Source organism: Urocampus carinirostris, chromosome 1 (genome assembly GCF_059441175.1).
Source record: "Urocampus carinirostris isolate Australia breed hairy pipefish chromosome 1, RoL_Ucar_1.0, whole genome shotgun sequence".
NCBI classification, from domain to species: Eukaryota; Metazoa; Chordata; class Actinopteri; order Syngnathiformes; family Syngnathidae; genus Urocampus; species Urocampus carinirostris.
Window position 1 is genome coordinate 17,163,893 of NC_142349.1, and position 12,292 is coordinate 17,176,184.

Consider the following 12,292-nt stretch of genomic DNA (forward strand, 5'->3'; position numbering starts at 1 on the left):
AATGCTTCGTGATGTAACTCACATCGGTGACATAGGCCATGTTGACGACTGCAGTTACTGCTTTTGTTGCTGCTTTTGTTGCTGCTTTTGTTGCTGCTGCTGTTGCTGCTGTTGTTGCTGTTGCTGCTGCTGTTGCTGCTGCTGTTGCTGTTGCTGTTGCTGTTTCTGCAGCCGATAATACCACTCTTCTTCTTGTTGGTCTTTTTTCCTTATTATTTTTCTAATTTTCATTTTTCTTCTTCTTCTACTCCGATTCCACCTCCGCCTCTTCTTCTTCGTCTGCTTCTACTTGTGCAAGAGGGGGTTAGCAAGAGAATAACAAGAGCTAGCAGGAGATAAGTCAGACTTTGGAACAGTAACAAAGAAAGAATTGCAATAACAAGAAAGGAGCACCAAAATTTGGAACATACAAAATGATTTGGTTCAATGGTTCTATTCCTGACGCCATTCATTTGGCTAAACAGAGGAATCTTGTCTTCGTTATCGTCATTGTCGGTATGTATTTTAATCATCGATTCTCTCAAACTTTTCAGCCGATTGGCTCGTGTAATGCATAATTAACGAATTAGTGTTCTTTACTTTTAAAATTGAATATGCGTCCATAAATTTGACCTGAACTCTAAAATGGCTGTTTGCACGAAATGCATTTTTTAACGGTTGCCTGTGATCAGAAAAGTGGACGCCATCATTTTCAAGCCTCACCTGAAGTAGACATTGCAGATTTGAAGAAAACAAGAGAATATATCTGTTTCTAAAAAAAAAACTGGATCATGGGATGGTGCAATGATAGTCTGTTGTGACTATTGTGATTAAAGGGACACTGTGTAATATTTAGGCCCAATCCCATTTCTCTCACTCGGCCCTGAGGACCCTCCAGTGAGGTCCCTCGAAGAGGAGTGCCCTCCGCGAGTGAAGTGCAAAGCGGAAAAGGTTTGGACAAGACTTGCAAGGTTCCACCCCTGTCCAGGAGATGGCGGTAATATTAATTGGCTGTAGACCTCAGTGACGTATTGGTCTACGTCACATGTAAACAACTCGAGTCTCAACTTGTAGTGTGTCAGTTGGAGAGTTCGTGCAATGTTAAAAATGCCCGCTACTGCTGTGTTATTACCGATTGCCTGAAAGCTCATCATCTTTTCCGTGTCTCCAATAAACGGAGGAGAAATGTGCTATACTGAAGACAGCTTCGGCGCTATGTAGTGCTGATTCATCTTTACAAGGTACGTACACTCATTAAAAAAATGACCCGTTCGGTCAAATACAGTAAAAGTTAACATACAATGCACGTTCACATAATACCTTATGTTTGTGTAGACATAAATGGCAATCTACTTATTAGTATCTTAATGCCATTTTATGACATATAGTAGGGGTCTTTAGTGTGTGACATGATGAAAAGTAAACAAACACAAGAACAGTCCACCTGACCCTTAAGCTGACATAATATCGTCACCAAACTTCCCTGTACGACCCAAAAACCTTGGTTCATAAGGAATTTAATTCAAAAGAGTTGTCATTGGATATAAAAAAGCTCATTTCAACATGTTTTCATGATGCTTACATCATCTATGCCCACATTTATGTCTAAATTGTCTGTTATCTATTGTGTTCCAGAGTGGCTGTCCCATAAGCGTGGACAGGTTGGACAGGAATGTTCCCATCCTGTGCTTATGGTTCGATGTGAAGTCAAAACTCATTCAGGACTTAAGGTTGAGCAAGAAGGTCATGTGGGCCCTGCAGGAGCTGCTAAAGAGGGAACAGGGCCATGGCTGGAGGGCCTATACTGGCTGGCCCACGGTCTGTCCTACCGTGTGGTGTCACGGGTCTTCAGGGTTCCCAGGTCCACGATACACAGAATTGTCCACAGTTAATATGGAATAAATTGCCCAAAAGCCATGTTTTAGGCTTTGGAAGTCAGACCCACATTTGCATTCCGTGCTTTTCTGCATTACTATTCAATAAACATCTTTATTTTGAGTAACACCTTGGTGGTTTATTTCATAATGATGTGAGATACTGTGTGTGAACTATGTGACTGTTGGACAGAAAACAACTACAAATCACTCCAGTTTAAATAATAGTTTACTTTCAGAAAAACAAAATCACATTGGGCCGAAATACATAATAGTAAATAAATAATATGTCACAAATTGTAACAAAAATATACCAATACTTCCATAAAGCTGGAAAACACAAACTGGAACTTCATTGAGTTCTTAATATAATAAAATATTTTCCTTTTATAAAACAAAGGGAAACATTGCAGGGATGTCACTGTTCTGGAAATTTGTCCACGAGCTTCCCAAAAAGGACGGGAACCGCTCAGTTTTGGCCACAGTTTCCTCGAGCCTTTTCCTCACTCCGGCAGACTCCGCTTTCAAAAAGTCAAGGAGTGTATCGTGCTTCCTTTTTTTTCTGGGTGATTTGGGGTTTGGCGCCGGATTAGAAGATGCCAACGACGTGCCCGTCGGTGTGGATGGCGTGGTAGCTGTGATGGTGGCCAGCTCTTCCACGGGACGTTCTACATTGGCCTTTAGGTTGGGTGGAAAAAACAAGAATTACTTAATGCTTGTGTATTGCACAAAAACAACTGTGTATAGGATGCTCAACAAGTTGATGTGAGAAATTATAGGATGTGTTCTGGATAATTATTTGATAGTGAATAGATACACAAAATTGACATGTTATTCTTATGGCTGTAAGAGCCTTCTATTGGCCAGCATCACATATGCTTTAGAATTGTCTCCACATTTGGACAACATTTTGAAAAGGTAATTAGTTTACTTAATATGTGTTTACAGAGAAGGCAGTGGACTGTGTGATAGTAATTTGTTTCAACTGTATTTCCACGTGAAATTCGGAGACATTACTCATAATGCATGATGAAAACTAATGCATTCTGATCTCACATGAAATAATCATATTGTAAATAAAACACGACACCCGAAATTGTGTGCAGTAAACAAGCGCGTATGTCCAGAACGTTATTCTGACTATGCTCCTTTAGCGACTGGCCATGTACATGTAAAAGCACGACTCGTTTAAGATACAAACAGGGATGGGCTGAACCGTGATTTTCTGCAGTTATCCTACTTTAGAGTTTGTAGCGTGAAGATTATTTTTTGGCAGCTCCCTTGGTAGATTTGTGCACTTCGTAAAGTAGCGATTTTGCAATGTTCATGTTTTAACGCGAAAATACGATTTTCTATTGCATTTACGTCCAACTAAGATATCTCAATACATTTTGTTGCAAATACATGCGTGGTTGTGGAAAACTACTTACATTTGTGCGGTTCCTTTCCGGGCATGTTTGTTGATATTGAGAATTCGCAAAGCCTTCTGGGTAGTCACTTCGCTGCCAAGGGAGGTCGAGAGCCCCCTCGGTCTTGAAGTGGCTACGACATGGTTTGAGGGCACTTCTGCCTCGGTCTTGAGAGTATCGGGACACACCCCATTTTCACGTGAACGCGCAAACCGAGTGACTAGGGCACATAGCGAGTGAAAGTGCGAAGAATGGGACTCAGCCTTAGTGCCTCCTAGTGATACCCAAAAACTTTCATTCAGTAAGAAAGCAAATATTGATTATATTATCAGGCGAAAATACATAAACTACCATACAAATTATAATCTTTATGAAGAAGAACAAAGGTTGAGAAATTTGGAATCCCTACCTAGTTCGCCGCCATGTTTTTCTGCCATCTTTTTGCATGCTGTGGCACTGGTTTTCGTTCGCATTAGGCAACAGTGTCATCTAGTGGTCAAATATTACAGACTAAGTGCTTTACAAATTAATTTGACATAACCACGAAGTGCCTTTTTTCAACCACCTATTTTTCAAATCGTAAATTCAGGGTTATTCCTGGGCTAAACGGAGCCAGAGGTTGGACCATCCAATGGAAAAGCGAATATCAAATGGACACTTCGGTTCTAATGCACTCTCATCCTGAGTGGCTTCACGTTTTTTTTTCATTATGTAATTGCCATATTTTGGTTAAGCATTGTTATAATACATGAGTAAGTATCATTGTATTTAATTACCTGGTTCTTTTTTACACGCACTGCTATTGAAATAATGTATGTCTTGTGGCATAACGACTGCGGTCAAACAAGGTGCTGCCTCCAGTGAACTTCATGCAAAGGACCTTATGACGTAGAGACCAATTTTATGTTTGCAAACAATAGTGACATCAAGAGATATTTACTAAATGGTTATGCAAAGTATCTGTGTGTTGGAGAGATCAATAAAGGTGTTGGCAAAGGAAACACAGGAAGTGCGTGCAAACAAAACTTCTTGATGTATAAAACAGCGCGCACACACTCAGTTTATAAATCACAATCAACTCTAAAGTTGGCACACGTGAGGTAACTGCCTCTATATGCCTATAAAAGGCACGCCCTTGATAAATATTCAAATGTAACAAACACGAAGATAGCTAAAGTTGTGGACAGACTCAAAAAGCGCAAATTCACACAATGAGATGTGGAGGGTCTTGTGGATGAGGTGGATTTTATTATTATTATTTTTTAGACCCGCGAAGCTCTGAACCCGCGAACGTGGAACCGCGAAGTAGTATAGGGCATGAATAATGGCATGTTTGTTCTAATTTTCAATTTTTAGGTCGACTGTATCAAGAGTTTCTCTTCATTTCTGTGGTTCTGAATTTGTGTACTATCAACTGTGGTTCTGCCTTGTGGCTACTATTAAGTTTGATTTTTGCAGTTTGATTCGGGAGATGGAATAAGAGCTTGCTCTGTCCACTCCACGCATCGGCCCGGTATTGCAGTACCTCCGAGAACGGTGCATTCACACTGATCGCTGCTTGTCTCTGTGGCTAGGACCTTGACTCAGCCTCTTGGCTGAGAGCAAGTGTCTCGGCCCCTTGGCTTTGTAGCATAATATGATTTGACCGATAATGGATTATTGATAAAGAATATATAACAATAAACCTTACAAAATACCCCCCCTCCCCCTAGAGTTTTTTGAGAGATGGATCATGGAATCATATCCACAAAAAAAGGTGCTGCATTCTTCCAACTTTTAAATCTGAGGAATTACTCTTACAATTTTCATACAACACGGTACTCATAGTTAATTTAATTAATCCTCTTTCCATTGCCCTCTTCGTTGTGAGATTATACTCCCCACGATGAGAGCCAAGTGGAGGAAGAAGCGCATGCGCAGGCTGAAGCGTAAAAGGCGAAAGATGAGGCAGAGGTCCAAGTAAACCGTCCTTGTGCCGGCTGGAGTCTGTTGGGACTTTCTTGCAAGACCGCATTGGATGCTGGAGCGACCCACCGTCACCACCTACCGTGATTTTTGAAAATCTCACGACTCCCAGTGAAGGTCTACAAGACAGAACTGACATCTGAGATGCAGCCATTTTGTTTCATGGACCGTGATACATCTTTTGTCTGGCAACTGTCACTTGGTGTACTAATTCTGTAATTAACCAAATCATCGGTATGAGTATTACATTCAATTTATAACTCACATTTGGTCTGTCAACATGCCAATACGTCAACCTTAAAATAATACAGCATCGGAACGACGCTATTTAATTTTAGTCTAATCAGAATAAAAGCTTTTTTTCCATTGAACTCCTGTTTTATTTACGATGTTATATCGGGGGTACTTTTTGCTTTGTCATTGCTATTCATAAGTAGGGTATTTATGTTTCAAAAGTTTATAACGGCAATCATTTGGGGTTGAATTGTTTTTAATTGTGTATATTCCTGCTGGTGATTTTGTTTTAAATGATGGAAAGAATTTGTCGTATCGTCCTCCGGCCAACATGTAGCCGGTGAGGTTTGCTCTTGACGCGGCTGCAATGTTTTAATATCAGACTCTACGTTTCCGAAAAAACTGAAGAAGCGGCTCTCCTGTCTTCGACTCTTTTAGTGGGTATGCTGGTGTTATCCTTTGTTTCTTTGATGCTCATTTTGAGGTTGTTATTTTCTTTTTACTCTGTGCAAGAAGCACTATCCCCATTTATGCAAATGAACCATAACCTTCTTCCTCTCCTGGAAATCCTCTGGAACTTGCGTTTTTATTGCATTAGCACCCCTGTTTTCGCTGGTGTTTGCTTTTATTATTTAACGTGGTAAAAATTACATCACGATAATTACCATTGTTTTTTTCATATTGCTAATGTATCTTTTTTTCCATTTAATAAACTCACCTTATATTGTTTACTGCTGATTGTTATTTCGTTATATTGTTTACTGTTTACATTTGTTGCACTTCAAGTGCAGGATAAATCTGTTGCTCGTGAGGTAGAAAAAAAATCCTACAAGTTTGTACAACACAACCACCTATCGCTTCTTCTCTATTCAACTGACTCAAATACTTTTTAGAAAATATCAAATTATTTGACATACAACTTCTTTTTAAAGTCACAGAAATAGTTACTTTCCCTGGTAAGTAGTTATTTTCACTAAATAGTAATTCAGTTACTAACTCAGTTATTTTTGGAAGAAGTAGTGAGTAACTTATAACTCATTACTTTTAAAGTACCGTATTTTCCGCACTATAGGGCGCACCAGGTTATAGGGCGCACCCCCAAAAAATAGTTTTTGGTCATATATCTTCCATAGATAAGGCGCACCGGATTATAAGGCGCTACAATGGGAACATCGACAAAACAGTCAGATAGTTCAGTCAAACTTATTACCCCCTTAATATTCCGAAGGTTTGCAAAGAAGCAAACGCGTGTCGTAGACACGTGCGGATGCGGTGTCCGTACGATGTCACTAAAATGCATCGTTCCAAATATCATTCGGAAGGTTAAAGTCTTGGGATTCAAGAAATGCCAACCCTTCCTTAGTTTCTATTTTATTTTTCGCTCGCAACTTTACTGTTCATATGACAATAAACCCTTGGAACTGAGTTTAATTTAAAAAAGACGCATCACAGAAACATCGATATCACTCTGAAACAAGATACTGGGAAAATATATAGCTGGAGTAGCTCACCGAAGTCGTTGTGTTCAATAATGATGTGCAACCATGGTCCTCTTATATCAGTGGGTGTAGTAAATCCAGGAGAGTAAAACATTTACAAATATAGTACAGAAAAGTAAAATACTGTTTTCTCTATGCCGTCAACCCAACATGCTATTCACATTCATCTTTTTTGGCCAATTGCAGGCTTTGTTTTGCCCCTTTAGCCTATGCCAGCCTGTAAATGATAAAAAGGATCCGCCCTCTTTACCTCCGAATAACTTTAGCCAATATTGATCGATTCAACTGATGATTGACACATTTTTTTCCGCCAATTGCAGGCTTTGTTTTGCCCCTTTAGCCTATGCCAGCCTGTAAATGATAAAAAGGATCCGCAGGCTATTATTTACCCTGTGTGCAAAATTGTATACAATTTGTATAAAAATGGAGCTTTCCATAAAATCAAAATACATTTGTATTTTAGGAGAAGATGAGCATTCATCAAGCCTGATGTCCAGCTGGGAGGATGACGGAGTCTCAGAGACGGCTCAAAATGGTTGTTTGGCCATCAAAGTGGACGCCAAAAGGTATTATACTATACTATTCTATACTATACAGGTCAACGGTACATACAAACATTTTTTTCGGGATGTCGAAAAATATCCGAATATTGCTGTAAGTTAGATTTTGTATTGTGTTCTCCTTTTTCTGAGTAGAGTGCAGTGCTGTAGTTCTTCTTTCCGCCGCGTGGCACTGTGAGAGGTCACCCAGCATTCACCCCGAAGAAGAAATCCGGCTTCTACTTTGTACTTCGTGTGTAATGTAAACACACTGCACTGTATCTCTAGAACGCAGTAGTTTAAGATCTCATGCATCCATTCGATATGGTTGGTGTGAAGTGTAAAGAAGAGGCGAGCCGTTTCTTTTGAAATGAAAGTGGAATAAGAAAGCTTGATGCGGTTGATAAAATGGTTGGATTGCTTTTTTTCATCCACTTTTTACCACAAAGGAGGAAGTCGCTTAACTCTTCCGAAAGTAAGTTAAACTTAACTTTATTTATCTTTGTAGTCAAGTCATGTTATTTGTAAAGCCCTTAATCACAAGGAGTCTCAAAGGGGTTCACAGACCACAGAATGTCAATGCCTAATGTGTAGCTTTGTTTTTCAGTAGTATTATCATCCAGCCTGCTTTGTAACGCGCTAGAGCATATTATTTTGTTAAACGTTTATTCTTCAGTTTAAAAAAAATACGGGCTACTTATACAAGCCTTAAACAAACTTATATAAACGTTAAACATACATTCAATACAAAATGCCTCTCTTAAATGCTGCTGAAGTTAGTCACCGGAGCGTGTCCTGTGACAGGTTGGACTTTCTGTTGAAGCTTTTCAAGATAAAGTTCTCCTATTGGTTGATTATACTCCTCGTTGATAAGAGGCAAAATTTCATTCAGACATACGATTAAATAGATCTCTGGCCCAAAACATGACACAAATATGCAAATCATCCATTTTCTGATTACAAATTAACACTCTGGGAGTTCAAAACTGTATTATACAGTAGCAGAGTCTGGTCACCTCCTGTAGATAAAGGGACCTGGTGTGCACTTTAGGAAAAAGAAAAGGTTTTGTGACCGAATTGTAGGTCTTTTGAGGTGTTCGCCGAGTCTGTTGTAGGGAAAAGGTTAGGGTTAATGCACCGGTGACAGTTCAGTCCTCTACTCAATGATCAGGTGCGCCGTATGTATGTACGAAATACAGAAATAGAACCCTAAACTGAGACTGCAGCTTTTAACACAGTGCATCCTATGGTCTGTCAAGTTTGGTATACCGTGAATTCCGGACTATAAGCCGCTACTTTTTTTCAAATGTTCAGCCCTGCGGCTTATTCAGTGAAGCGGCTAATAAACGGCCACCAGCGACGCAGGAATTTAAAGGGTAAAATTAAGACCAGTTAAATATGTGCGATAAGAAAGATTTCAAGCTCCAAGTATTAGCATATATTTTCTGTGAAGTCAAAGTACATTCCGATACTGAGGAAGATGCCCTTGATGGCGATAGTCGTAAGAAGGAAGTTCAAGACGATTTACCGTGAATTTCTCATTTACTGGGTGCCTTTCTTTCACAGGTATGTTTGATACTTTGCGAGCGTGATCCTACTAGCGTGTTGGTACCTTTCAAAGGCACGGTTTGGGTTTAAAGTTATATTATTATTATTAAAGCTTTGAAAACTCTCTCGGTGTACCGTCTTTCTTCGTAAATATGTGTAACCATGTATAATATGTATTTGCAACAGTATATTTTTGTAATGTATTTATTTTAGAGATTTATTCTGTTATGTGTTCTACGGACGAATAAAAAATAAGGGGCGGAGAAAACGCGGCCTGATGGGAAATGTGGTAAAGCTGAGTTACCGGTAGATCTGTCTGTTGTCGAAGCGGACAATAGAAGATATGTATTTTTCCCACCCTTAACTTTGGAAATATACATTTTATTTCCTTGGATTACTTTCAACAGGACCCCGACTTTATAAGTCTGCATTATACCTTCATTACGGGTATCATTTTCTATTTGTGATGTCAACTGTGGTTCTGAGCTTGTATACTTTCTATGAATAATAATAATAATAATAATTTCCTTTGTATTGTCATTCTTTGTAACAATGTACACAGAACGAAATGTCGATACACCTGACCCGTTGTAGCGAGTCGATGCAGCCAACAGAGGGCGCCGCCATTATACCAATTAGGTATGTCTCGGCCGAGGCGCGAACCAGCGACCTCCCACTGTGGAACTTGCAGTGTGGCCCCGGGATAAACTTGTGAGTGTGTTGCAAATTTTACTGCGGGTGCCCGCGGCTTATACATGGGTGCAGCTTGTATAAGTACAAAAGTGCCAGATCACTCAAAAAGTGGTGGGTGCGGCTTATAGGTGCGCTCCATAGTCCGGAATTTACGGTATTTAAACAATAATTTGACAGTTCGAAAAGTGTTTGTGAAAAAAGTTTGCGTAAAATTTTTCGAGTTCTGTCGTGTTGATGGTTTACGTGGTCACAGATATAAGTTACAGGTGCCTAGACCTACCAGCAACTTGCATGGAAACTTTATTTCTTTCAGGATACCAAAAATTAGGAATTTTTTGCCTGACCGGGTACCAGCTCAGTAGCCTAGATGGTAGGGCGCCCGCTTTGAGACTGGGAGGTCGCTGGTTCGCGCCTCGGCCGAGTCATACCTAAGACTTATAACATTGGTAAAATGGCGGCGCCCTCTGTTGGCTGCGGCTGCATCGGCTCGCTACAACGGGTCAGGTGTATCGACATTTCGTTCTGTGTACATTGTTACAAAGAATGACAATACAAAGGAAATTATTATTATTATTATTATTATTAGTGCAAATATGGTGCAAACCTTTAAGCAAAGGTTGGCAGAAATAGATTTGTCAAATTTTCTTAGGGGAGGGGGCGTAAGGTGACCATATTTGGCCATGCTCACTCTCAGCATTAGTTTTTTTGTGTCATGTTTTGATTAATGTATCCAACAGTACCTTCAATAAACATTTATTATTTATTTATTTATTATTTAAAATTTGTATTTCTTTTCCACTGAGGAATCCCCACTTAGGTTGGTTCCATGTTTGTTCAGCATTCTGTCGCCACGCTGTGCTGTGCATCACTAGCCCTCTCTTGAACCCTACAACATAGTGCCATCTAGTGGTCTAATATTATGGGCGTTTAAGTTGATTTTTTTTATAACAGTGATTATAACTAAACATGCTTCCTGTTGTTATAAGTTTGAAAATGTATGTTCAATTTGTAGGGCTGCAACAACAAATGGATAAAATTGGATTCAAATTGAGTAAAAAAAAGTGTTGGCAACTAATTTCCTCATTGATTTATATTCTCACGCAATTCATGAGCCATTTACATTTTTTCAAAACCCTTTTTATTGAAGATTTCATCATTAAAAACAAAACTAGCCTACAACATGCAAACACTACAACGTTAACTATTTTCAAGGTAACACAAAGTGCTGCAGAAATAGAAAGATATATCTGAAAATACATTAAAAAAGGAAAAACCATAATGCTTACATGTTTAACTCAAATCATGGGGCAAATTTTTAAGCATATTATATATAATTTGCACATTAGGAATGTTTATCTTATTTAAAGGTTTGACCCCAAAATATCAAATATGTTGCCAACATTTAGAAAATTTGGTTTACATTTTTTTCGCAGATATAAATTTTGCTACACACAAAATTTGATATATTGCTCTTTCTTTGTGGATTCTTGTCTTTGGACAAGGTGATAGGAAAAGAGTATCTTACATATTTGCAAGTGTATAGCATATGTTTGTATGTCCGTCCATCCATCCATCCGTTATCTTCCGCTTATCCAAGGTCGGGTCTTAAAAGGGAAGCCCAGACGTCCCTATCCCCAGCCACCTCCTCCAGCTCATTCGACGGGATCCCGAGGCGTTCCCAAGCCAGCCAAGAGACATAGTCTCTCCAGCGTGTCCTGGGTCGCCCTCGGGGCCTCCTGCCGGTGAGATATGGCCGGAACACCTCCCGAGGGAGGCGTCCAGGAGGCATCCTTATCAGATGCCCGAGCCACCTCAACTGGCTCCTCTCGATGCGGAGGAGCAGTGGCTCTACACAGAGTCCCCGGATGACTGAGCTTCTCACCTTATCTCTAAGGGAAAACCCAGACACCCTACGGAGGAAACTCATTTCGGCCACTTGTATCCGGAATCGTGTTCTTTCGGTCATAACCCAAAGTTCATGACCATAGGTGAGTGTAGGAACGTAGATCTAGAGCTTTGCCTTTCGGCTCAGCTCGCTTTGCCTTTCGGCTCAGCTCCCTCTTCACCACAACGGACCGGTACAGGGTCTGAATGACGGCAGACGCTGCACCGACCCGTCTGTCGATCTCCCGTTCCACCCTACCCTCACTCCTGAACAAGACCCCAAGATACTTGAACTCCTCCACTTGGGGCAAGATCTCATCCCCAACCCGAAGGGAGCATGCAAGTTATTTGACAAACACTTTGATTATTTGTATTGTTATTTATTAATTTTATTCAGTTGTTTTGTGCACAATTTTTCTTTCTGTCCAAAACTTCAATATTTGAATACAGAAGGAAACTGAATATGTGTTTTTCAAAATCCAGTTCTTTGATTTATCGGGGGAAAAAAATCAATCAATTTATTGATTATTAAAACAATCGTTAGTTGCAGCCCTAGCTACTTGTGATTTAATTTATCTGCTTTCACCCGCAGTGATACCTGTCAGCAGTTCTCGCAGATATGTATCTTTTTTTTCATAACTCTGCATCATTAATTCCTCACAAATATA

General features: G+C 39.8%; 3 protein-coding genes and 1 pseudogene across 7 annotated transcripts in view; 3 read left to right on the forward strand and 1 right to left on the reverse strand.

The window, feature by feature from the left end:
• Nucleotides 1–1,436, reverse strand: part of LOC148373748 (rab3 GTPase-activating protein catalytic subunit-like) — a 191,423-nt gene extending 189,987 nt beyond the window's left edge. The window contains exons 1-2 of one of the 2 annotated variants that reach the window (XM_088329100.1): nucleotides 703–1,436; nucleotides 23–285 (exon numbers count right to left, since the gene is read on the reverse strand). In XM_088329100.1, coding sequence (XP_088185226.1) covers nucleotides 23–40 — 18 coding nt within the window. In that variant the 5' untranslated portion in view covers nucleotides 41–285; nucleotides 703–1,436. Of the gene's footprint in view, nucleotides 1–22; nucleotides 302–702 lie in introns of those variants that run through there. The other variant, XM_088329107.1, reaches the window with a different exon arrangement.
• stat5a (signal transducer and activator of transcription 5a) overlaps nucleotides 1–12,292 on the forward strand; it is a 192,627-nt gene that overhangs the window by 54,641 nt on the left and 125,694 nt on the right. The window lies entirely within an intron of this gene.
• The window catches only part of ubxn4 (UBX domain protein 4), a 36,335-nt gene continuing 24,123 nt past the window's right edge, over nucleotides 81–12,292 (forward strand). The window contains exons 1-3 of one of the 2 annotated variants that reach the window (XM_088329079.1): nucleotides 83–495; nucleotides 7,424–7,526; nucleotides 12,217–12,245. In XM_088329079.1, the coding sequence (XP_088185205.1) occupies nucleotides 414–495; nucleotides 7,424–7,526; nucleotides 12,217–12,245 (214 nt within the window). In that variant the 5' untranslated portion in view covers nucleotides 83–413. Of the gene's footprint in view, nucleotides 496–7,423; nucleotides 7,527–12,216; nucleotides 12,246–12,292 lie in introns of both variants that reach the window. The other variant, XM_088329088.1, reaches the window with a different exon arrangement.
• Nucleotides 4,673–4,809, forward strand: LOC148373757 (U2 spliceosomal RNA; annotated as a pseudogene).